This window comes from Rhinopithecus roxellana, chromosome 7, assembly GCF_007565055.1.
Source record: "Rhinopithecus roxellana isolate Shanxi Qingling chromosome 7, ASM756505v1, whole genome shotgun sequence".
Classification (NCBI taxonomy): Eukaryota; Metazoa; Chordata; class Mammalia; order Primates; family Cercopithecidae; genus Rhinopithecus; species Rhinopithecus roxellana.
In genome coordinates, this window is record NC_044555.1 from 89,745,418 (window position 1) to 89,772,119 (window position 26,702).

The window sequence follows — 26,702 nt, forward strand, 5'->3', positions numbered from 1 at the left end:
GCCATGCTCATGACACTGCACTCCAGCCTGGACAGAAGAGCAAAACCTCATCTCAAAAAAAAAAAAACTGGGGCTGGGCGTGATGGTTCACGCCTGTTATCTCAGCACTTTGGAATGCCTAGGTGGGCAGATCACTTGAGGTCAGGAGTTCGAGGCCAGCCTGGCCAACCTGGTGAAACCCCGTCTCTACTATAAATACAAAGCAAATCAGCCAAGCATAGTGGTGCATGCCTGCAGTCCCAGCTACTCGGGAGGCAGAGGCAGGCGAATCTCTTCAACCCAGGAGACAGAGGCTACAGTGAGCCGAGATCGCGCCACTGCACTCCAGCATGGGTGACCAAGCGAGACTCCATCTCAAAAACACATACAAACAGAAAAACAAAAAGAAATTTAAAAACATGACACTTTTCTAAAAATCCAAAAAACTGGGAAAGGCATGTCATCACCAGCTAGTGAACCAACTCCTTATTCTGAAAATATGTAAATAAAAGAATGAAGCATTGATCCTAACTCTCCATTTCAAACCCAATTGCCCTAGTTGTTAAGGGAAAGCTCTTCTTTACAGAATTCCAGCTAATTAATGTAGAAGGAATGACAAAATTTGAGAATTACTCTAAACCGCCTCATGATAGTAATTAAAGCAATGATCAGCAGTGGACATCGAAAGCGCTGGAAAAAGACTGATGGGAAACTCAGCTATTTGCAGGATGACAAAGGAAACCCCTGTAGATTGCTGCTGATCAGAAGAGGAAAAACTGAACTTCAAGAGATTAGGCTGTAACTGCTTGAACCCCCACACCAATCTTAGCATCACTGTGAGTGGGACAACTTGTACCTCCTGATATGATGCAACATGAGATATGAGATATACAACATCACCTATGTAGTACTCTCGCCAAATATGCTCAACCGAAATCTAATACAAGGCTTTAGATCTAACTTCAGTTTAGAGAAATTACTAGGGATAGAGAAAAACAAGACCAAAAAACAAACAAACCACCATGAGAAAGCAATAGGACAAATCCAGAAAGTGGGACACTATTTAGAACAAATGATCCAGCCTCTCAACAAGGGAATAAGAAACAATAGGGGAAGACACACCTGTTCTGGATTTAAAAAGATTTAAGAGATTGCACAACTCAGCTGGGCGCGGTGGCTCACGCCTGTAATCTCAACACTTTGGGAGGCTGAGGTGGGTGGATCATTCGAGGTCAGGAGTTCAAGACCAGCCTGGGCAACATGGTGAAACCCACATCTCTACTAAAAATTAGCCAGGCATAGTGGCACACGCCTGTAATCCTAGCTACTCAGGAGGCTGAGGCAGGAGAATCGCTCAAACCCGGGAGGAGGAGGTTGCGGTGAACCACGATCCCACCATTGCACTCCAGCCTGGGCAACAAGAGCAAAATTCCATCTTAAAAAAAAGGATAATATTCTCTTAAGTAACTACATTACTATTTTCATGCCTAACAAAAATAATAAGTCCTTAATATATTCTAATATTAGTTCATATCCAGTTTTCTCCAAATATATTTTGAATGATTTGTTCAAATCAGGATCCAAATATGGTCCACATATTACATTTGATTTTTATGTCTGTAAGTCTGTTTTATTTTCTTTTTTTTTGGTAACGGCTTTATTGAGGTATAATTTGCATACCACACAATTCACCCATTGACAGTGTACAATTTAATGGTTTTTAGTGTATTCACAGAATTGTGCAACATCTCTTTTTGTTGTTGTTGTTTTGAGGTAGAGTCTCGCTCTGTTGCCCAGGCTGGAGTGCAATGGTGCAATCTCGGCTCACTGCAACTTCCACCTCCCAGATTCAAATGATTCTCGTGCCTCAGCCTCCCCAGTAGCTGGGATCATAGGCACGTGCCGCCACGCCCAGCTAATTTTTGTGTTTTTAGTAGAGGTGGAGTTTCACCATGTTGGCCAGGCTGATCTCAAACTCCTGACCTCAAGTGATCCACCAGCCTTGGCCTCCCAAAGTGCTGGGATTACAGGCGTGAGCTACCTCCCCTGGCCTGAGAATATTCTTATTTTTTAAAAGATGCCTAAAGTATTTAAGAGTGAAATGTCATTATGTATGGGATTTGCCTTAAAATATAAATTTTCTTTAAACAACAGATGAAACAAGAACGGCCAAAATATTGCAATTAAAGCTGTAAAGTCCAAATGACAGGTATATGGACATTCATTGTAGTCTTCTCTCTAGGCTTATGTATCTTTGAAATTCTTCAAAATAAAGAATTATGAAAAAATAGCAATTACCCTTTATTTTCAGAATCACGAGCCACCATTACAAATGTTGCATCCAAAACAGGACAAAATTCATCACCATGTAACTAAAGAACAAAGGAAAGAAAATGTACATATGAGAAATAGATTGATCAGGAAGACCTGTCACGACTCTGACAGACAGTATGTATGTGGGCCGGGCGCAGTCGCTCACACCTATAATCCCAGCACTTTGGGAGGCCGAGGTGGGAGATCCCTTGAGGCCAGGAGTTTGAGACCAGCCTGGTCAATATGGCAAAACCCCGTCTCTACTAAATAATACAGAAATTAGCAGGGTGTGGTGGCACATGCCTCTAATCCCAGCTACTCAGGAGACTGAGGCATGAGAACAGCTTGAACCCAGGAGACCAAGGTTGCAGTGAGCCGAGATTGCAGGCCTGCCTCAAGAAAAAAAAAAGGAAAGAAAAAAAAAAAAGAGAGGGAGAGAGAAAGCCTGAAACTGGAAAAAGAGGAGAAGCACGTTCATTAACCATCATCTGCTAAGGGCCTACCCTGAGCCAGGCACAGCACTAGGCTCTGGGAATGGCAGGATGACAAAGGAGCCTGTAGCCTAGCAGAGGAAAAAAAACCTCAAAGCCCAAACAGGCGGCTGGGCATGGTACCCAGCATTTTGAGAGGCCTAGATGGGAAGATCGCCTGAGACCAGGAGTGCAAGACCAACCTAGGCAACATAGCGAGACCTGGTCTCTAACTAAAAATTAAAATTAAAAATTAGCCAGGCATGGTGGTGCATGCCTGTAGTACCAGCTAGTTGGGAAGCTGAGGCAGGATTCCTTGAACCCAGGAGCTCGAGGATGCACTGAGCTATGATCACGCCCCTGCATTGTAGCCTGGGTGACAGAAAACATCCCATCTCCAAAACAAAACAAACAAAATGCAAACAGTATACTGCGTGAGATGGGCTGCTGGCATGGAGTTTGGAACTGTGCAAGACTGGGACCCAAAGGCAAGGGTCACAGAGGGTATCATAAGCGTTTAATTTGCCTGCTTCCCTCAGAATCTGAGCTTCTTGCAGGGCGTACCTGTCCTCCTGATGGCACACCTACCCAAGTGGACCTCCCATCATGCTCACAAACACTAGTATGTTCCAGGGAACTGCGGTGTGCCAACCACTAGCACATGTTTATGCCTCCGTAGCTGGGCACAGGAGCTCCCAAAAAGAGGTAAAATCAAAGATGATTATGTGGGTTAAGTTAAATGCAGGTAGAGTATCTCTAATCCAAAAATAAAAAATACTCCAAAATCCAAAACTTTTCAAGCACTGACATGACACTCAAAGGAAATGCTCATTGGAGCATTTCAAGATTTTGAACTCTGGGATTAGGAATGCTCGACCAGTAAATACAAATATTCTGAAATCAGAAACACTTCTGGTCCCAGGCATTTCAGATAAGGAATACTCAACCTGTATTTACAATGCACAGGCCTCTGAGGTTTTAAGATGTTTCTTCCCCCCCTCCCAAACCCCCAGGAAGAGGGTCTCACTCTGTCACCCAGGTTGGAGTACAGTGGCACGATCATGTCTCACTGCAGTCTCGATCTCATGGGCTCAAGTAATCCTCCCACCTCAGCCTCCTGAGTAGCTGACACCATAGGCGTGCACCACCACATCCAGCCAATTTTTGTAGAGATGGGGTTTTGCCATGTAGCCCAGGCTGGTCTTGACCTCCTGAACTCAAGCAATCTGCCAGCCTCAGCCTCCCAAAATGCTGGGATTACAGGCATGAGCCACCATGCCTGGGCCTTAAGATGTTTCTTTATCCCCTAGAAGTCTGTACTTCCAGGAAAGTCATACCATAAAGTAATGACAGAAGCTATTTATAACCTGAGAGTATATTCGGTTCCCTCCTCAACAAATGATACAAGCTTCATCACTACTACCTACTCAGGCCCTTATCGCCTTCCCCCTCAATTGCAGGAACAGTCTCACCAATCTCATTATGCCTCTGCCCTATTCAAACTTTTCAATAGTTGCTCCTTTCTTGCACCAGCACCTGGGCTAATCCTGTTAGCATGGCATATAAAGCCCTCCACAAGAGAGCCCAGGATTCTTCTCCAGTTGTTCACCAAATACTGTGCTCATACCTGCACCTTTTTCTCTAGCCATAGCTAACTAACAATCGAGAGGTCCTGGGATAGAGCAGGCTGTTGACTGCCTCCTGTCTATATCTTTACCTGATGCCTTCCTCAGCAGCCTCATTCTTCATGACACTCCTCCCCTCCCCCATCCCTATTCCCCAGATTTTCTTTCCCTCCTTCATTCAGCCCCCTTAATAGAAAGAGTCCTCTCTTGACAGTGGTTCTCAATGTAAAAGAAGTAGACATCACTCTAATGGGGGGCATTTGAAAAATACAGAGTGGTTTTGGTTGTCACATAACTTGGGGGGCATTACTGTGGAGGGGGGTAACCAGGGAGCTAAATCCCTCATAATGCAGGGGACAGGCCTGCAGAACAATGAATGCTTCCACCAGAAATGCCAACAGTGTCCCTGTTGAAAAATAATGCATAACAATATACTATATGATAATCATTTGTTTATGTGGCTGTCTCCCTACTGCACCGTGAGCTCCTGGAGGACAAAGACCATTTTCCTCCAGTTATACCCCTAGTATTTAGCACAAAGACTGGCAGATAGCAGATACCTGATCAACATTTGCCAATGAATGAAAGAGGCAGGTTCTAGGCACTACTAGAATATCAACTCCAAGAGAACGGAACTTTATCTGTTTTGCTCACTGCTGTATGTCTAGCACAGGACAGGCACTCAATAAATGATTGCTAAATGAATGTGAAATGAATGGATGTCAGGAAGTGAGCTAGGTGACTCAAACCCAGGTCCTATCATTGAGGAGTAGAGTCCACAGTGGAAGAGAAAAGACATGTTCATGCACAGCTCTGTAGGAGACTAGCAGGTGCCAGGAGAGTGAGTCAGAGAGATGGTATTGAGGAAGGAGGCCTGGGGAAGGAACAGGTGTTACATGATGGGAGAATAAGGAAAGGGATTGAGCATGAAGTTATCCTGGAGCACAGGGAGAATGTGGATACAAAGCCAGAGCACGAGAATTTCAGGCAAAGGAAAAAGCACCAGCAACTATACTCATTCACTCACTCCCAGCTGAATATCCCTTATCCAAAATGCTTGGGACCAGAAGTGTTTTGTATTTCAGACTACTTTGGAGTTTTGGATTTGGAATGTTTGCATTCAATACTCACAGGTTGAACATTCCAAACCCAATGAGCATTTCCTTTGGGCATCATGTCAGTGCTCAAAAAGTCAGATTTTGGAGCATTTCAGATTTCAGAGTTGCAATGTTCAACCTATATGTAAATTATGGTTTACTATCATGAACACCCACTAGTGCCAAGCACTAGAACGTAAAGATGAATAACTCCCTATTCTTACGATGCTTGAAGGCCAGTGGTGAGCATTAAGAAGGTATATAAATGATAAGTCAAAGGGAATATAGTTGGAAACATAGGCTGGGGCTAGTTTATGAAGCCCCTCGGGTCCTAATTAATCAAAGGAGTTTTGCTTTTTGTTTGAGATGGGGATCTCACTCTGTCACCCAGGTTGGAGTACAGTGGCGCAATCTCAGCTCACTGCAACCTCCACCTCCCAGCCTCAAGCGATCCTCCCACCTTAGCCTCCCAAGTGGCTGGGATCACAGGCGCACGCCACCACACCGGCTAATTTTTTGTACTTTTTTTTTTTTTTTTTGAGATAGAGTCTTGCTCTGTCACCGAGGCTGGAATGCAGTGGCACGATCTCGGCTCACTGAAACCTCCGCCTCCCAGGTTCAAGCGATTCTTCTGCCTCAGCCTCCCCAGTAGCTGGGACTACAGGCACGTGCCACCACCCCCAGCTAATTTTTGTATTTTTAATAGAGATGGGGTTTCACCATATTGGCCAGGCTGGTCTCAAACTCCTGACCTCATGATTTGCCTGCCTTGGTCTCCCAAAGTGTTGGAATTACAGGCATGAGCCACCATGCCCAGCCAATTTTTTGTACTTTTTGTAGAGACAGGATTTCACCATGTTGCTCAGGCTGGTCTTGAACTCCTGAGCTCAAGAGATCCACCTGCCTCGGCCTCCCAAAGTCCTGGGATTGGAGCCGTAAGCCACCGCGCCTGGGCCAGTCAAAGGGGTTTAGACTTTAATCCACAGATAATGAATGGTCACTGAAGGTTTCTGAGAAGGGAGGTGACCTGATTCAAGATCAGCTTTGGAAGCCTTCTGTGGTAAAAATGCATGAAATTAACAGAGAGAGGTCAGGCTAGAGAAAGTCAGGTTAATTAAAAGACTCTTAAGGCACTCACACAAGAGGCAGCGAGGACTTGAATAAAACACAGGGCCAAAAGGATGTGGGGAGAAAGAATTCTGGTGAGTTGCTGTGGGTGATGAATTTACAAGACCTGGCAAAAGGCTGCATGGGAAAGGGAAAAATTAAAGCTGTCACAAAGGTTTGGAGCTGGAGGAAACAGGAGGCTGGCAAAGGGGAGACTAGAGGAGGATGAGAATTGGAGCCATTCAGTTTGGAACATACTGTTTATTGGAACTTGAGGTAGCAACAGCACGTCTAGGTGAAGAAATTAAGGAGCACTCAGAAAAGTGGGTATGAAGGTCAAGCCCAAAATAGAAATTTGAGGCCACCTCAACAGTATTTATAATAAATTAATATTATTGCTAGGCTGGGGGCGGTGGCTCATGCCTGTAATCCCAGCACTTTGGGAGGCCGAGGCGGGCAGATCACTTGAGGTCAGGAGTTCGAGACCAGCCTGGCCAACATGGTGAAACCCCGTCTCTATAAAAAAATACAAAAACTAGCCAGGCATGGTGGTGTGCACTTGTAATCCCAGCTACTAGGGAGGCTGAGACAGAAGAATCGCTTGAACCTGGGAGGCAGAGGCTGCAGTGAGCCGAGATCGTGCCACTGCACTCCAGCCTGGGTGACAGAACGAGACCCTGTCTCAAAAAAAAAAAAAAAAAAAAAAAAAAATCCAACAGTGGTTACTGTGTAATTGGCACTGTAGCAAGTACTTCACATGAATAGGTTTTTTTCCAATTTCCCTTTCCACAACATGTAACATGGTGCTCTGTTACTAGTTTCATGTTACACTGGAGAACACAGAGGCTCAGAGAGGTGGTTTACCCACAGCCACATGACTAGGAAGCAGCAGTGCTGGGATTAGAACTTAAATCTATGCAAACCAGAGGTAGAGTGCTTATCCCCACATCACTTCTCCGGAATAAAAAAGATCACTCGAGTCATATGTGATTAGTCAAACAGACAGTGAAGAATGCAAATTTAAAACAAAAGTGTTTACTTGTCTGACACTGATTTCCACTGGTTCTCTCTCAATAATTCCTATATCACTTTTTCAACCTATTTGTCCAAGATTCAAATTTTCAAGATTCCCTAAAAGGCAGGTCCTGTGCCAGGAATCTGCTGTGCATGGCACGGCACTGAGCAGACTAGGAATTAACCAAGAATTTTTTTTTTTTTTTAAATGGAGTCTTGCTCTATTGCCCAGGCTGGAGTGCAGTGGCGCGATCTCGGCTCACTGCAAGCTCTGCCTCCCAGGTTCACGCCATCCTCCTGCCTCAGCCTCCCGAGTAGCTGGGACTACAGGCGCCCGCCACCACACCCAGCTAACTTTTTTGTATTTTTAGTAGAGACAGGGCTTCACCATGTTAGCCAGGATGGTCTCGATCTCCTGACCTCGTGATCCGCCCACCTCGGCCTCCCAAAGTACTGGGATTACAGGCATGAGCCACCGTGCCTGGCCAATCATTCTTAAATAAGTTTTCCACAACGAAATCTTGGACATACACTGAATCATTTTATTTCTGTGTTGTTATCCTCTTTGAGGTACTTTTTCTTGTCAAATTTCTTCATTTGTTTGTAATAGCTATTCTGAGTTTTACTCATCAGATGAGCTGTTCCTAACTACTGTAATAGCTCAAATGACTGTTAAGGGTCCAACTGTGTCCCCCAAAAAGACACGTGGAAATCCTAACCCCCGTAACTGTGAATGTGACTATATTTGGAAATAGGGTTGTTGCAGACATAATTAGGTAAAATGAGGTCATGCTGGAGTAGGGTGGGCCCTTAACCCAGTATGATTAGCAGCATCCTGACAAGAGACACCAGAGAGACAGACACACGAGAGAACACCATGTGATGGCGGAGGCAGAGACTGAATGAAGTGCTACAGCTGGAAGTCAGGGAACACCAGGGATTGCCAGCAAACCACCAGAAGCAAGAAACAGACAAGGAAGGTTTCTCTCTTACAGGTTGTAGAGGGAGCATGACTCTGCTGACACCCTGATTTTGGATTAGTAGCCTCCAAACTGTGAGTCAATACATTTTCTGGTTTTTTTTTTTTTTTTTTTTTTTTTTTTTTAATTATACTTTAAGTTCTAGGGTACATGTGCATAACGTGCAGGTTTGTTACATATGTATACTTATGCCATGTTGGTGTGCTGCACCCACCAACTCGTCAGCACCCATCAATTCATCATTTATATCATGTATAACTCCCCAATGCAATCCCTCCCTCCTCCCCCCCTCCCCCCTCCCCATGATAGGCCCCAGTGCGTGATGTTCCCCTTCCCGAGTCCAAGTGATCTCATTGTTCAGTTCCCACCTATGAGTGAGAACATGCGGTGTTTGGTTTTCTGTTCTTGTGATAGTTTGCTAAGAATGATGGTTTCCAGCTGCATCCATGTCCCTACAAAGGACGCAAACTCATCCTTTTTTATGGCTGCATAGTATTCCATGGTGTATATGTGCCACATTTTCTTAATCCAGTCTGTCACAGATGGACATTTGGGTTGATTCCAAGTCTTTGCTATTGTGAATAGTGCCGCAATAAACATACGTGTGCATGTGTCTTTGTAGTAGAATAATTTATAATCCTTTGGGTATATACCCAGTAGTGGGATGGCTGGGTCATATGGTACATCTAGTTCTAGATCCTTGAGGAATTGCCATACTGTTTTCCATAATGGTTGAACTAGTTTACAATTCCACCAACAGTGTAAAAGTGTTCCTATTTCTCCACATCCTTTCCAACACCTGTTGTTTCCTGACTTCTTAATGATTGCCATTCTAACTGGTGTGAGATGGTATCTCATTGTGGTTTTGATTTGCATTTCTCTGATGGCGAGTGATGATGGCTCTGTCGCCCAGGCTGGAGTGCGGTGGCCGGATCTCAGCTCACTGCAAGCTCCGCCTCCCGGGTTCACGCCATTCTCCTGCCTCCGCCTCCCAAGTAGCTGGGACTACAGGCGCCCGCCTCGTTGCCCGGCTAGTTTTTTGTATTCTTTAGTAGAGACGGGGTTTCACCGTATTAGCCAGGATGGCCTCGATCTCCTGACCTCATGATCCGCCCGTCTCGGCCTCCCAAAGTGCTGGGATTACAGGCTTGAGCCACCGCGCCCGGCCCATTTTCTGGTTTTATGCCACCAGTTTATGGTACTTTGTGGTACCGCTGCCCCTTGGAATCCAGAACTCCCCACCACCACCCGCCAATACCAAAATCCACAGATGTTCAACTCCCCGATATAAGATGGTGTCGTATTTACATAAAACCTATGCACCTCCTCCTGTATACTTTAAATCATCTCTGGATTACTTACAATACCTAATACAATATAAATGCCATATAAATAGCTGTTTGAAGGCCAGCCATGGTGGCTCATGCCTGTAATCCCAGCACTTTGGGAGGCTAAGGTAGGAGGATCACATGAGGCCAGAAGTTCAAGACCAGCCTGGGCAACATGGCGAAACTCCATCTCTATTTCTCCATTTTTAATTTTTTTTTCTTTTTTTGAGATGAGTCTCACTCTGTCACCCAGGCTGGAGTGCAGTGGCGAAATCTCGGCTCACTACAACCTCCACCTCTTGGGTTCAAGTGGTTCTCGTCCCTCAGCCTCCTAAGTAGCTGGGATTACAGGCGTGCACCAACATGCCTGGCTGATTTTTGTATTTTTTAAATAGAGACAGGGTTTCACCATGTTGGCCAGGCTGGTCTCAAACTCCTGGCCTCAAGTGATCTGCCCACCTCAGCCTCCCAAAGTGGTGGGATTACAGGCATGAGCCACTGCACCCAGCCCCATCTCTATTTTTTTAAAAAAACGGTTGTTATACTGTATTGTGTTTTATTTATATTATTTTTCAGTTTTTTTTTCCAAACATTTTCATTCCATGGTTGGTTGAATCTGTGGACGTGAAACCTGCAGACACAGAGGGCCAACTGTACAGCAATCCTGAGAAATGAATACAGTAATCAATTCCATTCACTCCTACCATAACACAGACTTCTGTGAAACTCTCCTGGGCCGAACCAGAAATAAACACCTTAACGTGGAGCTGTATATGATTAGAAAGTAATAAATATTAAACATAAACACCAAATGGTACTTCAGGCTTTGTCCACAAGGAGGATATTAATAACCCACCATCCGTATGACATGAGCTTTCAACTGTTTTTCTAGAAGCAGTAAGTGACATACCTGTACATAGGTGAATAAGCTTTTCCTGCATGGAGACTAGCTGGTTTTATGTAAACAGTGGACAATCTTCAGGCGCATATTTACCTGGAACATTTGCATCTTCACTTCCATGGATGTCTTCCCAACCCAGCTAACATGACCACTGAACTTAATGTCCTGTTCTGGGCTCAAGCTCTTCTTACACATATCTGTAAAACAGAAGTTATTCGGGGTCTAAATCATACCAAAAATGTTCTGTTCTGTAAATATGCACAATTAGAAATTATGGCTAATTCCACTACATTTCTTTTTTTGTTTTCAAAACTAAAATAACTTTTTTGACACGAAGAAATCTACATGTGTTTTTGAAAAACATAGAAAAAGCAAAGAATATAAAAAATAAAACTTGAATCATGCAAAATCCACCTAATTATAATAAATATCTTGGTATATAGCATTCTAGACATTTTCATATGCATATGTACATTAAAATTCCCCATAAAGGGCCGGGTGCGGTGGCTCATGCCTGTAACCCCAGCACTTTGGGAAGCCAAGGCAGGTGGATCACCTGAGGTCAGGAGTTTGAGACCAGCCTGGCCAACATGGTGTAATCCCGTCTCTACTAAAAATACAAAAATCAGCTGGGCGAGGTGGCACACGCCTGTAATCCCAGCTACTTGGGAGGCTGAGGCAGGAGGATTGCTTGAACCTGGGAGGCGAAGGTTGCAGTGAGCCGAGATCATGCCATTGCACTCCAGCCTGGGTGACAAGAACAAAACTCCATCTCAAAAAGAAAAAAAAAATTCCCATAAAAGGAGAGGACTTCCTGTAATCTCAATAATATCTTGCAATTACTAAGAATTCTACGCATGCATAGAAAATGATATCACTTACCAATCTTATCCACCAGGGCTGTAACTATCGATAAAGGAGACATCTTGGCTGAATGGATTTTGTTGTGCATGTAACAAGTAAGAACTGCAGGAAAACAGTAGTGTACCAAATTTTTTAAAGGCAGAATTATTTCCCAACATTTCAAATTTACTCCCTAAAATCCATTAAAAGTCTTGTCTCGTTTTGAAGACCCAGCCCCCAATATTCCACTGATCATCTTATCCTAGGACCAAACACTTTTATAAATTGAAGGATTTGGGAGATCCTCCAATCTGACTGCCCCCTCAATTTTAAGATTTGGTGAAGAAATCAAAGCCCGAAGCAAGCCCAGACCCACCAGGCAGCTTGTTACTACTCCACAGAGACTCAGTGCCAAAATCAGAATAAGAACTCAGCACATGAGTCTGACAGTATCAAACATCTTCAGGAAAGAGAAACAAATCACAAGGACTTGGCTACCTGTTTTCTTCCTGGCTCTGTTCTAATTAATCATGAAACAATTATTTCACTCAGTTATCCCTCCTTCCCCATAACATCCTTGGCTCCTATGCCACCCTGTGGTTATCTCTATACTTTCCATATTTTAACAAGCATTTATATGTGCCAAGCATGGTTCATGCACCTTACAGATATCAACTCATTTAAAGTTGTATAATTATATGTTGGGCCGGGCGTGGCGGCTCAGCCTGTAATCCCAGCACTTTGGGAGGCGGAGGCAGGTGGATCACGAGGTCAAGAGATCGAGACCATCCTGGCCAACATGGTGAAACCCCGTCTCTACTAAAAATACAAAAATTAGCCGGGTGTGGTGGCGTCCCAGTTACTCAGGAGGCTGAGGCAGGAGAATCACTTGAACCCAGGAGGCAGAGGTTGCAGTGAGCCGAGATTGCACCACGGCACTCCAGCCTGGCAATAGAGTGAGACTGTCTCAAAATTTAAGAAAAAAAAATTGTATAATTATATGTTGATTGGCTCCCTGCTTCCCCTATGATCCATTCAAATTTGTATCACAAACTTTCAGGACAAGATATGTGGCTCAATAAATATTTGTTGAGTAACTGTAAATCCTTTCATCTATACACCTGCTAAAGGACGCACTGGGGGAAAGACAGGCTAAAGGCAATAAACTCCATTTTAAAGTCTTTGTCCAGCAAAGAAATCAGATGGCTCCAACCTATGGCAACAGGAGTAGAAATGAAAAGACTATGAGTTAAGAAGAAGGTAAACCTGACAAGACTTGAATAAATTCAGTTTTCTAGCTTGGATAGGTAAGCATGGTGTACTAGTCACTGAAAAAGAGAACACAGACTGGGTACAGTTGCTCATGCCTGTAATCCCAACACTTTGAGAGGCCAAGGCAGGAGGATCACTTGAGCCTAGGAGTTCAAGACCAGCCCAGACAACACAGCAGAGACTCCATCTCTACCAAAAACACAAAAGTTAGACAGGTGTGGTGGCACATGCCTGTAGTCCCAGCTATTCAGGAGACAGGTGGAAGGATTGCTTGAGCCCAGAAGGTCAAGGCTGTAGTTAGCCATGATCATGCTGCTACACTCCAGCCTGAACAACAGAGTAAGGCTCTGTCTCAAAATAAAAAGAGAATATAGGAAGAAAAGAATGGGCCATTTTCAATGTGTTAAATTTGAAGAGCCTATGGCACATCCAAATGAAGGTATTGGGCAGGGCACAGTTGTTCACACCTGTAATCCTAGGGCTTTGGAAGGCCACAGCAGAAGGATCACGTGAGCCCAGAGTTTGAGACCAGCCTGGGCAACAGAGTGAGACCCCTGTCTCTACAAAAAACTTTACAAATTAAGCCAGGCATGGTGGCTCAAGCCTGTAATCCCAGCACTTTGGAAGACAGAGGTAGATGGACCACCTGAGCCCAGAAGTTCCAGACCAGCCCAGGCAACATGGTGAGATCCCGTCTCTACAGTAAAATACAAAAATTAGCCAGGCATGGTGGCATGTGCCTGTGGTCCCAGCTACTTGAAAGGCTGAGATGGGAGGATGCTTGAGCCCGAGATGTGGAGGATACAGTGAGCTGTGATCGCACCACTGGACTCCACCCTGGGTGACAGAGTGAGACCGTATTCCAAAAACAAAAAACAAAACAAATTAGCCAGGCATGGTGTAGTGTGCCTATAGTCCCAGTTACTCAGGAGGCTGAGGTAGAAGGAACACTTGAGCCTACAAGTTCAAGGTTGCAGTAGGCTATGATTTTACCACTGCACTACAGTCTGGGCAACAGAGCGAGACTGTCTCTAAAAAAGAAAAATAAATCTAGTAGCTAAGAGGAAAAACTGATTGAAACTCAGAAAAACAGGCCAGAAAATGTAGCTTCATAAGTATTCAGCATACTAATAGCAACTGAAACACTGGGAGTAGATGAGTTTATAGAGAATCTGCAATGTCAACCCAAAAAAGGGCAGAAGGGAAGGGTAGAGAAGAGATGTAATATAAATGTAGTTTTTACCACTGATCGGTACACTTAAAAATGATAAAGATGGGCCAGGCGTGGTGACTCACACCTGTAATCCCAGCACTTTGGGAGGCCGAGGTGGGGGGGATCACCTGAGGTCACAAGTTTGAGACCAGCCTGGCCAACATGGCAAAACCCCATCTCTACTAAAAATACAAAAATTAGACAGGCGTTGTAGCAGATGCCTGTAATCCCAGCTACTTGGAAGGCTGAGACAGGAGAATTGCTTGAACTCGAGAGGTGGAGGTTGCAGTGAGCCGAGATGGTGCCACTGAACTCCAGCCTGGGGGTTGACAGAGTGAGACTCTGTCTCAAAAAAATAAAATAAAAAATAAAAAATAAAGATGGTAAATTTTATATTTTAACCTCAACTTAAAAAATAGTGCTGGGCTCAGTGGCTCACGCCTGTAATCCCACTTTGGGAGGCCGAAGTGGGAAGATCCCTTGAGTCCAGGAGTTTGGGACCAGCCTGGGCAACATGGCAGACTTTGTCTCTACTAAAAATCAAAAAAATTAGCCGGGCATGGTGGTGTGCACCCGTAGTCCCAGCCACTCAGGAGGCTAAGGCAGGAGGACTGCTTGAGCCAGGAGGTCGAGGCTACAGTGAGCTGTGATCACGCCACTGCACTCCAGCCTGGGTGACAGAGTGAAACTCTATCTCAAAAACTAAATAAAAAACTTTAAAAGATTTAACTATTTTCATTGTTAAATTTTAAAATGCCTTAAAATTTAATTAATATGAACAAATTATAAAATTCAAAAGGCCGGGCGCGGTGGCTCATGCCTGTAATCCCAGCACTTTGGGAGGCCAAGGCAAGTGGATCACCTGAGGTCAGGAGTTCGAGACCAGCCTGACCAACATGGTGAAACCCCGTCTCTACTAAATATACAAAAAATCAGCCGGGTGTGGTGGCGGGTGCCTGTAATCCCAGTTACTTGGGAGGCTGAGGCAGGAGAATCACTTGAACCTGGGAGGTGGAGGATGCAGTGAGCTGAGATTGCGCCATTGCACTCCAGCCTGGGCAACAAGAACGAAACTCCGGCTCAAAAAAAAAAATAAACAAAATAAAATAAAATGAATTCAAAAAGTAATCATTTTTTGAAAGAGCAGAAGACAAAACCCTGGGGATAACTTACATTTAACGGATCAATAGAAAAAGAGGAACCTACAAAGGGGACTACAAAAGAGCAACCAGAGAAGGAGAAGGAAATGTCACCAAAGCCCAAGGGTGGGCTGGATGATACAAGAAGCCACAAAGGGGTCAGGTCAGCCATGAAAAGTATCCATTCAATCGTGTAGTAAAGGAGCCAATGGCGAGCTTGGCAAGAGCAGTTTCAATGGCGTGGAGGAGCAGAAGCCAGAACACAGCAGACTGGCAAATATTTAACAACAGGAAGTTAGCATACAGAGGCAATGAGAGCAGGTGATTTTCCCAGTTCTTTTCAGAAAGTGAGCTATAAAGTAAGGAAAGAAAGTGTGAGGTGTTATAAGAAAAGAGTATTTTTTACTTTTTTTTTTTTTTTTTTTGAGACAGAGTCTCACTCTGTCACCCAGGCTGGAGTGCAGTGGTGCACTCAGTTCACTGCAGCCTCTACCTCCCGGGTTCAAGCCATTCTCCTGCCTCAACCTCCTGAGTAGCTGGGACTACAGGCACACGCCACTATACCTGGCTAATTTTTGTGTTTTTGAGACAGAGTCTCGCTCTGTTGTCCAGGCTGAAGTACAGTGGCACAATCTCAGCTCACTACAACCTCCGCCTCCCAGGTTCAAGCAATTCTCGTGCCTCAGCCTCCCGAGTAGCTGGGATTACAGGCAAGCACCACCATGCCCGGCTACTTTTTGTAGTTTTAGTAGAGATGTGGTTTCACCACGTTGTCCAGGCTGGTCTCGAACTCCTGGCCTCAAGTGATCCACCCGCCTCGGCCTCCCAAAGTGCTGGGATTACAGGCGTGATCCACCCTGCCCAGCCTATTTTTCATTTTAAGATGGAAGAAGCTGGAATATGTTTATAACTTGAGGGAAAAGTGAAGTTGAGAAAAGGCTCAGGAAATGATGGAGAAAGCTAAGTGATAAGGCAGTTCCTTGAAGAAATAGAAGGAATAGAATCAAGTGAACAGGTTAAAGAGACTGACCAGGCCGGGTGCAGTGGCTCACGCCTGCAATTCCAGCACTTTGGGAGGCCAAGGCAGGCGGATCACAAGGTCAGGAGATCGAGACCACGGTGAAACCCCGTCTGTACTAAAAATACAAAAAATTAGCCAGGGGCGGTGGCGAGCGCCTGTAGTCCCAGCTACTCAGGAGGCTGAGGCAGGAGAATGGCGTGAACCCGGGAGGCAGAGCTTGCAGTGAGCCGCGATCGCGCCACTGCACTCCAGCCTGGGGGACAGAGCAAGACTTCGTCTCAAAAAAAAAAAAAAAAAGAGAGAGAGAGACTGGCCATCAATAGCAGTTAATGAGCAAGAAAGAGGGTAGTGGTGGCAGGGGAGCTTGTGTATATACGGACACCTAAGCAAACCAAAGTCAACCAGGATGTAGTGCAGTGGTGTCACCACAGCTCACTGCAGCCTCGACTTCCTGGGCTGAAGCAATCCTCCTGCCTCAGTCTCCTGAGTAGCTGGAACTACTAGTGCATGCCACCACACCCAGCTAATTTTTTGGTTTTTGTAGAGATGGGGACTCACTGTTTCCCAGGCTGGTCTCAAAGTCTTGGCCTCAAGTGATCCTCCTGCCTCGATCTCCCAAAGTGCAAGGATTATAGGTGTGAGCCACTGTGCCCAGCCATGAATTTTTAACTGGGTTCATTTAATCTAGAGAAAAGTAGTTGCTAGGTGTAAGCTTAACAACAAGCTTGTATCTATATTTTAAAAGTCAGAGCCGGGCGTGGTGGCTCACAGCTGCAATCCCAGCACTTTGGGAGGCTGAGGCGTGCAGATCACCTGAGGTTAGGAGTTCGAGACCAGCCTGGCCAACATGGTGAAACCCCATCTCTACTAAAAATACAAAAATTAGCCAGCTGTGATGGCAGGCACCTGTAATCCCAGCTATTCAGGTTGAGGCAGGAGAATCGCTTGAACCCAGGAGGCAGAGGTTGCAGTGAGCCAAGATCAGACCACTGCACTCCAGGCTGGGCAACAAGTGTGAGACTCTGTTTCAAAAAAAAAAAAAAAAAAAGAAAAGAAAAAGAAAAAAAAAGGCCAGGCACGGCAGCTCACACCTGTAATCCCAGAACTTTGGGAGGCTGAGGAAAGAGGATCCTTTGAGCCCAGGAGTTCAAGAAAAACCTGGGCAACACAGGGAGACCCCATCTCTATTAAAAAAATAGTTTAATAGTTTTTTAAAAAATATATTAGAACCTTTCTTCAGACCCTTTCCCAACCATTCAGCCCAAATATCATTAGGTGGGAGCAAGTAAGGTAGCCTAGAGTAGGGGGCTGCCATCTGAGCAGGGTGAGGAAGACATCCCTGCAGAGGGGCTGCAAGAGTGATGGCAGAGCATGTCACAGCTTGAGCACAGTGAAGAGGGTGAGCCTGCAGAGGGGGACCTGGTGTGGGGTACCAGAGCCCAGGTGAGGTGAGGGGAGCATCCGTGATGCCTGAGGGGTGGCAGCCATAGGAAACTGGTCACATACAGGGGAACTGATTAAATAAGTCAATATATTAAGGAGAATGGAGCCAGCTGGAGAAGGGAATACAAATATGGAAAGAAAGGAAATGAGAATGAACCCTGTGGTGGCTAAACTGGAATTGGAGCTATCAGTGCAATCCCATGGTTTTCATACATACATCTGTACAAAGATTTAGAAATAATATATATGTATGTATATGCACATGTATTTCCCAGCTCCTCCGCTAAGAGGGTATGGGAGCAGTGATATCCAGGAGCAATGACCACTCCCAACGCACGTATCTCCATTTCAAAATATCATCCTCCATTTCAAAATATCATTCTCCATTTCAAAATATCATCCTCCACTTCAAAACATCATTCTGCATTTCAAAATATCATCCTCCACTTCAAAATATCATTCTCCATTTCAAAAAAGGGCTCCTTGGAGATGTGGGTGATTCTAGGACTCAGGCAGGGAAAAGTACAAGATGAGCCTAGAATACCTTATTGTGCCAGAAAGTGAGAAAGTGCTCAAAGAATAATGGGGACGCATCAAAGAAAACCACACAGAAGCTAGCCTGAAGGGACTGGGACACTCCTGGGACCATTTGGGCATCATATAGATGATAGTAACATATTATAGTCCATTCAATGACACAGGAATTCCTGAGTCCATACTGATTTAAAAATAATGAATTGAAAGTCTGATGAAGGTCTCAAAGTTACCTGCCCCCTCCCCCACATAAGGTACTTATTAATTACGAAGGGGAAAAGAGTAACTTTACAGTGAAGAAGAGTGGCAGACATCATCGCCATCCAGTAAGCAAAGCTGATATCATCAGTAACGAGAAATCAAAACCATGTACCACTTGATAGGATGCAACAAGAACAGAGCATCCCTTCTGTGACATTCCTGCCAGAGATGTATAACCCAAAGCTAATCATGAGGAAGCATCACGCAGACCCAAATTGAGGGACAATACACAAAAGAACCATGTCAAAGTCACGAAAGTCAAAGAAAGATTAAGGAACTAGTCCTGACATGACAATTAAATCAACATATGATTCAGAACTGGATCTTTCTGCTATGAAGGACCACTGGCAAAAGTTGAATGGGACCTGAGGATTAGACAGTATGACACACCAGTGTTAATTTCCTGATTTTTTTATGGCTGTTTGTAGTTATGGAGAAGAATGTCCTTGTTTGTAGGAAAGACATATTCAAATATTTGGGGGTGATGTGGCATCATGTCAGTGACTTATTCTCACATAATTCAGGGACAAAGAAAATTTTTTTTTTTTTTTGAGACGGAGTCTCACTCTGTTGCCCAGGCTACAGTGCAGTGGCGTGATCTCAGCTCACTGCAACCTCCACCTCCCAGGTTCAAGTGATTCTCCCGCCTCAGCCTCCCAAGTAGCTGGGACTACAGGCACATGCCACCACGCCCAGCTAATTTTTTGTATTTTTAGTACAGACAGAGTTTCACCATGTTAGCCAGGATGGTCTCAATCTCCTGACCTCGTGGTCTGCCCACCTCAGCCTCCCAAAGTGCTGGGATTACAGGCGTGAGCCACTGTGCCTGGCCACAGAAAAATTCTTTATACTGTATTTGCAACTTTTCTGTAAGTTTAAGACTTATTTTTAAAGTTACTAGTAAGAAAGATTATTCAGGCTACATTAAATAGGAATCTACATTTTTTTTGGAGACAGAGTTTCACTCTTGTTACCCAGGCTGGAGTGCAATGGCACGACTTCGGCTCATCACAACCTCTGCCTCCCAGGTTCAAGTGATTCTCTTGCCTCAGCCTTCCAAGTAGCTGGGATTATGGCGCCCACCACCACAACTGGCTAATTTTGTATTTTTAGTAGAGATAGGGTTTATCCATGTTGGTCAGGCTGGTCTTGAACTCCCAACCTTAAGTGATCCGCCCGCCTCACCCTCCCAAAGTGCTGGGATTACAGGTATGACCCACCACACCCGGCCGATGTCCTTCTTTTTTTTTTGCACTTTAGAATATCACCATCTGTGCAGGTTAAAGAATAAAAGAGCCCTTTCCAGTCACAGAATTCAATGTATATCTGTAGGTATCTATTAGAAAGACTAAAATAATACCAGTACCTCCCAAGCTGTCAAGATCCTCAAGAATCCTGCCAAATCTGTGAAATAAAGCAAACGGTGAATTAAATGCAAATCATGTTGGTCTCCTTTTAAAAATAAATAATATACTTCAGGGTGATGAAAATGTTCCAAAATCGATTGTAGTGATGGATGCACAACTCTCTAAATGTATCAAGACCATAGAATTGTACACTTTAAACAAGTGAATTGTATGGTGTGTGAATTGTATTTCAACATTGTTATAAAACAAAGAAATAAAAACAAATACATAAAAACAGCACTGTGTTACCTTACGGTGTTTTGAACAGTCAAATATTTCTCTCGTAATTCAGGCTCACTGCCCAAAGGCAAGAGAACTTCAATGTAACTGTCCTTCATTCTCCTAGGAGGCAGTTCATCCTGTGATTTAGCCAAGAAACTATGAAGTAACTTCCTTTCTTCCATTGCCTTCACATGGTCTCTGAGAAGAAAGGATGCAGGATTCATAAAACAAGAGCAGTGCTAGCCCACAATTCTAGTGGTACACAGGCCAGTAAGATACCATCAAAGGAGGAAAAACGTCTGGGCCTACTTTCACCTTCTCTTCTTTTCCTCCCTTCCCACCCACCACTTGGTGAAATTGATCATTTCCGGTATCATTTCTCAAGCTTAAAAACATACTTAGGCTGGGCGCGGTGGCTCACGCCTGTAATCCCAGCACTTTGGGAGGCCAAGGCGGGCAGATCACGAGGTCAGGAGATCCAGACCATCCCGGCTAACACGGTAAAACCCCGTCTCTACTAAAAAATACAAAAAAATTAGCCGGGCGTGGTGGCGGGCGCCTGTAGTCCCGGCTACTCAGGAAGCTGAGGCAGGAGAATGGCGTGAACCCGGGAGTCGGAGCTAGGAGAATGGCGTGAACCCGGGAGTCGGAGCTTGCAGTAAGCCGAGACTGAGCCACTGCACTCCAGCCTGGGCGACAGAGCGAGACTCTGTCTCAAAAAAAAAAAAAAAGAAAAACATACTTAAGGCCAGGTGCCGTGGCCCACGCCTGTAATCCCAGCACTTTGGGAAGCCGAGAGAGGTGGATCACCTGAGGTCAGGGGTTCGAGACCAGCCTGGCCAACATGGCAAAACTCCATCTCTACTAAAAATACAAAAAATTAGCCAGGCGTGGTGGTGGGCACCTGTAATCCCAGCTACTTGGGAGGCTGAGGCAGGAGAATTGCTTGAACGCAGGAGGCAGAGGTTGCAGTGAGCCAAGATCACACCACTGCACTCCAGGCTGGGCAACAGAGCAAGACTGTCTCAAAAAAAAAAAAAAAAAAAAAACTTAAAAGTGACATAGATATACCCAAATGAGCCATATATTCACCCTTATCAAAAAGTTTACTCAAAGACTAGAATATTTGAAATTAAATTAAAAATTCAGAGACATGGACACAATAGTATATATATAAATATATACGCTAAAGAATGGGTTGGCCACTCTACTTTATATTCCCATTTCTCACCTGACAGTTCTCGGATTCTTTGAGCCCCAGTTCTCTCTCTCTCTCTGCCTTCAATTTCAGGAAAGAGAGACAGAGGAGGGAAAATGGACTATAACCAAAGGAAGTATGGAAGGCAGAACAAAAGGTAAAGAAGAACAGAACATGAAAAGGAGAAAGGGAAGAAAAAGAAGAGAAGATTAAGGTGGAAGAGAAAAGAGAGACAAGGGGATACGGAATGACAATGTTGATAAGAACATTAGCTAAGATTTCTTTCTAAGCTTAACTTATAAAGTATTATTTCCAGAAATGTTTACCCTTCAAAAAATACAGGAGATAGAGGAATGAGTTAAATGACACCAGTAAATCCAGAATGTGGAACATTCTTAAGACAAATGGCTTGGCCTCCTTAAAGTTAAGCTCGTGGGGGAAGAATGAGGGAAGGATGACTGTCCATTACTCTAGATTAGGGGAGACTAAAGAGTCATAACCACCAGATGCAACACGCAATCCTTTATTGGATCTTGATGTTTTTTAAACAGCTATAAAAACATTTTTGTTAAAAGGAGCAATCTATTTTTAAAAAATGGTAACAGTTAAGGAAATATGACTATGGATGAGTAATATACTAGCAAGGAATTGCTGTCAATTTGATTACATGAGAGAATGTCTTATTTGCTGGAGATAAGCGAAGGCTGGTTTATAAAATATTTACTGGAGATACATGCTGAAGTGTCGTGGTATCTATAACTTATTTAGAAATGGTTCAGGCGTATGTGTATATTGGGAAATTTGGCAAAATATTAATAAGTATCAAACCCAGGTGGTGGGTACACAGGTATTCATTCTTTCTACCTTTTAGTAAATTGAAATTTTTCATATAAAGAATTTAAAAATAAGTCATTAATTTCTATACCAACGATAGATTATTATATATCTAGTGATCACTCATGTTTTTTCTATCTCATTTTAGCCTCAAAATTCTGTAAACCAAGAGGGATACGATCCTATTTTACAACAAGGAAATATTGTGAGAAAGATAAAGACAATATGGGAGGCCTAATTTTGAACTGACAAGAAGCAATAAAGGATTCAAGTTGCATGAAACAGAGAAACTAAGAGACTTGGGTTCAAGTCCCAAACCCTGATATTTAATCATTCAATCTCTGAGTTTCAGTTTTGTGTGTAAAAAAGGAACAGGAACATATGTCATAAGCACGTCACAAGTTTTGTTATGAGAATCAGTGAGGTAATATACCTAAATGCACTTTGAAAATGCAGAATATACGTAAATCACCTTCTTTCATGACAATGAGGTGTCATCTGATGAGCATGTCGAAATGTTGACCTCCCCCAAGCAAAATACTTCTCAACCTATCTCTGAACACAGGGCTCCCCATACCCACTGGGAGACCATCAACTGAGCCTAAATACAGCCTAGTATAATATGTTGGGGATGAAAAGAACGAATGAAAACAAAGATGCATACCTCCAGTTTGTGGATGCTCCGACTATCTCCCGCAACTTATCTCGAACTGAAACAAAAATAGAGAGGTCATTCCATGAAACAAAGAAATATGAGAAACGGATTATGGCAATGAGCTCAAGAACTATGAAAAGCAATTCATGCACTCAAAAGATTTAAAGATCCATAGATTTCCATTTAATGCCACAACAAACAGCTCAGGGACAGGATCAAGCCTCTGCTCCCTAAAAACCTGAAAGAACTATACTGTCTCTTTAGTGCACAAATGAATACCTTTATGCCAATCACAGGGTTTATATAAACAAACAAAAAAGAATAACTTCAATTATTCATTTAATGGGGCTGTATCAGTGTTAGCCAATAAGAACCATTATGATGGAGATATGAACAGGATTCCCACCTATCTTCTTTTTTGTTGTTTTTTTTTTTTTGAGACACAGTCTCGCTGTCGCTCAGGCTGGAGTTCAGTGGCACAATCTCGGCTCACTGCAACCTCCACCTCCTGGGTTCAGGTGATTCTCCTGCCTCAGTCACCCCAGTAGCTGGGATGACAGGTGCTGTGCCACCACACCCGGCTAATTTTTGTAGTTTTGTTTTGTTTTGTTTGAGACGGAGTTTCACTCTTGTTGCCCAGCCTGGAGTGCAATAGCATGATCTCAGCTCACTGCAACCTCTGCCTCAAGGGTTCAAGTGATTCTCCTGCCTCAGCCTCCCAATTAGCTGGGATTACAGGCAGGCACCACCATGCCCGGCTAATTTTGTATTTTTAGTAGAGACGGGGTTTCACTATGTTGGCCAGGCTGGTCTTGAACTCCTGACTTCAGGTGATCCACCTGCCTCGGCCTCCCAAAGTGCTGGGATTACAGGTGTGAGCCACCGTGCCTGGCCCCCATCTATCTTCTTATACGCAGTATTAGATCAAATTACTTAGTTCAGAGACTAATACTAATATCCAAATCTGAGTCTCATTATAATTAATTTCTCATATACTTATAGTCTCCTAGTTGTTAGAAAAGTTTAAGCCAGAAAAATGAAGCAAAGACTTACATCAAGCTAAGGCAAAGAATGCAATTTTAGTTAATGCCACTGCCCAGAAGTGCAAGCGTATGTTAGTGCTTACAAAATTTAAGCTCTTAAAAGAAAAGCTGATACTAATTACCACACACACCATGATTCACATGTATAGGTGAACATGCTAGATGAATAAAGGGAAAATCAATTAGAGAACCAGCAATAATTTGAAACTAAAAGATAAATCTATAGTATTTCAAATACTGTGTTGAGTTCATATGTTTTTCCTAGCACTTCAAAATACATATTCCAGTTATAGGAAATTAACTATAGCAATCCTCAGTCCTTCAATAACTAAGTGATCAAAACCAGATATGATTAATATTAACATGCATTTTAACTTTCATGAAAAAAGGTTGATTTTTCTATCAAACAATTATGGATACACCCTAAGTTTGGTGTATAATTACAATTAAATGTTACAGAACTGCAAACAACAACCATTAGTAATTTAGTCTTATTTCTGATTTTTTCCTCCTAAGTGCCTTGAATAAAAGAATGGACAGGGCCGAAGCGGGTGAATCATGAGGTCAGGAGTTCAAGACCAGCCTGGCCAAGATGGTGAAACCCCGACTCTACTAAAAATACAAAAATCAGCCTGGCGTGGTGGGCGCCTGTAATCCCAGCTACTCAGGAGGCTAAGGCAGAGAACTGCTTGAACCTGGGAGGCGGAGGCTGCAGTGAGCCAAGATCACGCCACTGCACTCCAGGCTGGGCGACAGAGTGAGACTTCATCTCAAAAAAAAAAAAAATGAACAGGCCAGGCACGGTGGCTCACACCTGTAATCCCAGCACTTTGGGAGGCCAAGACAGGCGGATCACTTGAGGCCAGGAGTTGGAGACCAGCCTGGCCAACATGGCGAAACTCCATCTCTCCTAAAAAATACAAAAATTAGTTGGGCGTGGTGTAGCATGCCTGTAATCCCAGCTACTCGGGAGGCTGAGGCAGGAGAATCGCTTGAATCTGGGAGACAGAGGTTGCAGTTAGCTGAGATCCTGCCACTGCACTCCAGCCTGGGCGACAGAGCAAGACTCCATCTCAAAAAAAAAAAAAAAAAAAAAGAATGGATAGAAAGTACCTCAAACAGGATATAGACTACTGATGCTCACTGACATAAAATAATTACTGTTAGCTTAGTCAGTGTAAGAAGAGAGGCAAGTACTGAGGGCCAAGAAGGAAAAACTTTAAAATTTTATTTACATATATATTTATATACACACATAATATAAATTTATTTGGACCCTTTAAAGAAGCCACAATTTTAATTATAATGAATACTCCTAGTTTAATAAAGACAATCCACAGTTTGCATATCATATTGGTAATTGAAATTAACTTTAATTAAGCATGGACTAACAGGATCCCTCGAACATAACTATGGACTAGGAGTGTTTACTCGGTACAACTAATGGGCCATCTCTCTTTTCCCATGCCTTCAGAACCTACACACAAGAAGTGGAAATCGCTTAACTAAAAGAGCTCAGTCCTCAAGGCTCCCAGGAACAATAGTTCAAAATCTGAATGTGACTTCTACCTGAAGCTATTAATATTATGCAGCTATCCTGGTCATTTTGTCAATGAAATGTTTATGAAAGATCTACCTTTAATATGCCTCATTTGCTCTAAACTACATTTCTATATACATTTCAAATAAAAGTAAAACAAGGTTTTTCACCACATAGACATAAAACATAGACACAATGCTTGCCTTCATGAATGTGGAAGATTCCCTGTTTCTTGGGGTTCTGGGGTCCTTGAGTCAGTCCTCTTCCAGGAGTAAGCTGCCCCTTGCCCAAGGCACAAAGCCTATAAAACAAGATAAAACACAGAGTAGGTTCCACGGCTTCTTCCCTGGCAACCTCAAAGACCTACCCTCCTCCCAGAGTATCTGGCCATACCACCCTTAGTATATATTGTCTTGCAGGAGTCTGTAGTTGTTTCACAACAACTACATGTATGTATGTATGTATGTATGTATGTTTTCATGAGGCTATTCCATAAATCATTTCTCCCACTAAACATTTCTTGAGAGCAGAGACCAATTAGGTAATTATCTAAAAAATAAATAAAAGATGGCAACTAGGTTTAATGGATTTATTATTGGTCTATTTTATTAGTTTCAGAAGTCCATAATCGATTTGGTAAACAACTGAGCAAATGCATTATGAACAGTTTATTCTGTTCTTTATTATCGCACCATATCTCCTCAGTAAATAAGATAAACCCAATTATAAAGTAAACTTTGAACACTGAATTAGCCCTTTCCAGATGCAAAGAAAGTGTTTATTTAACTTATGCAGAAATTTTCTAGAGTCCCAACACAATAAAATAAAAGCGATCTACTGGCCACGGTGGCACAGGCCTGTAATCCCAGCACTTTGGGAGGCTGAGGCAGGTAGACAGGTTGAGCCCAGGAGTTCAAGACCAGCCTCGGCAACATGGCAAAACCCCATCTCTACAAAAAATACAAAAATTAGCCAGGTGTGGTGGCATGCACCTGTGGTCCCAGCTACTCAAGAGGCTCAGGTGGGAGGATCACTTGAACTCAGGAGGTCGAGGCTGCAGTGAGCCAAGATTGCACCACTGCACTCCAGTCTAGGCAACAAAGTGAGACCCTACTTCAAAAAAACAAAAAATAAAAGCTGTCTAAATGTGCCTAACCTACTCTCCCAAAATAAGTTGATTTTGGTTCATTACTGCTTAAGTGTTGACTCCTAATTACACAATATTATGTCAGGGGTAGCGCACAGGCAACATCACAGATTAATA

At 43.5% G+C, this 26,702-nt stretch overlaps 1 protein-coding gene across 3 annotated transcripts in view; it reads right to left on the reverse strand.

Annotated features, from left to right (window-relative positions):
* ACOT9 (acyl-CoA thioesterase 9) overlaps positions 1-26,702 on the reverse strand; it is a 77,443-nt gene that overhangs the window by 9,590 nt on the left and 41,151 nt on the right. For 2 of the 3 annotated variants that reach the window (XM_030933953.1, XM_010374114.2), the window contains 8 exons: positions 25,642-25,739; positions 24,030-24,056; positions 22,865-22,910; positions 20,196-20,366; positions 19,907-19,944; positions 11,697-11,780; positions 10,908-11,011; positions 2,278-2,351 (listed from right to left, as the gene is read on the reverse strand). In XM_030933953.1, coding sequence (XP_030789813.1) covers positions 2,278-2,351; positions 10,908-11,011; positions 11,697-11,780; positions 19,907-19,944; positions 20,196-20,350 — 455 coding nt within the window. In that variant the 5' untranslated portion in view covers positions 20,351-20,366; positions 22,865-22,910; positions 24,030-24,056; positions 25,642-25,739. The remainder of the gene's footprint in view (positions 1-2,277; positions 2,352-10,907; positions 11,012-11,696; positions 11,781-19,906; positions 19,945-20,195; positions 20,367-22,864; positions 22,911-24,029; positions 24,057-25,641; positions 25,740-26,702) is intronic. The other variant, XM_010374121.2, reaches the window with a different exon arrangement.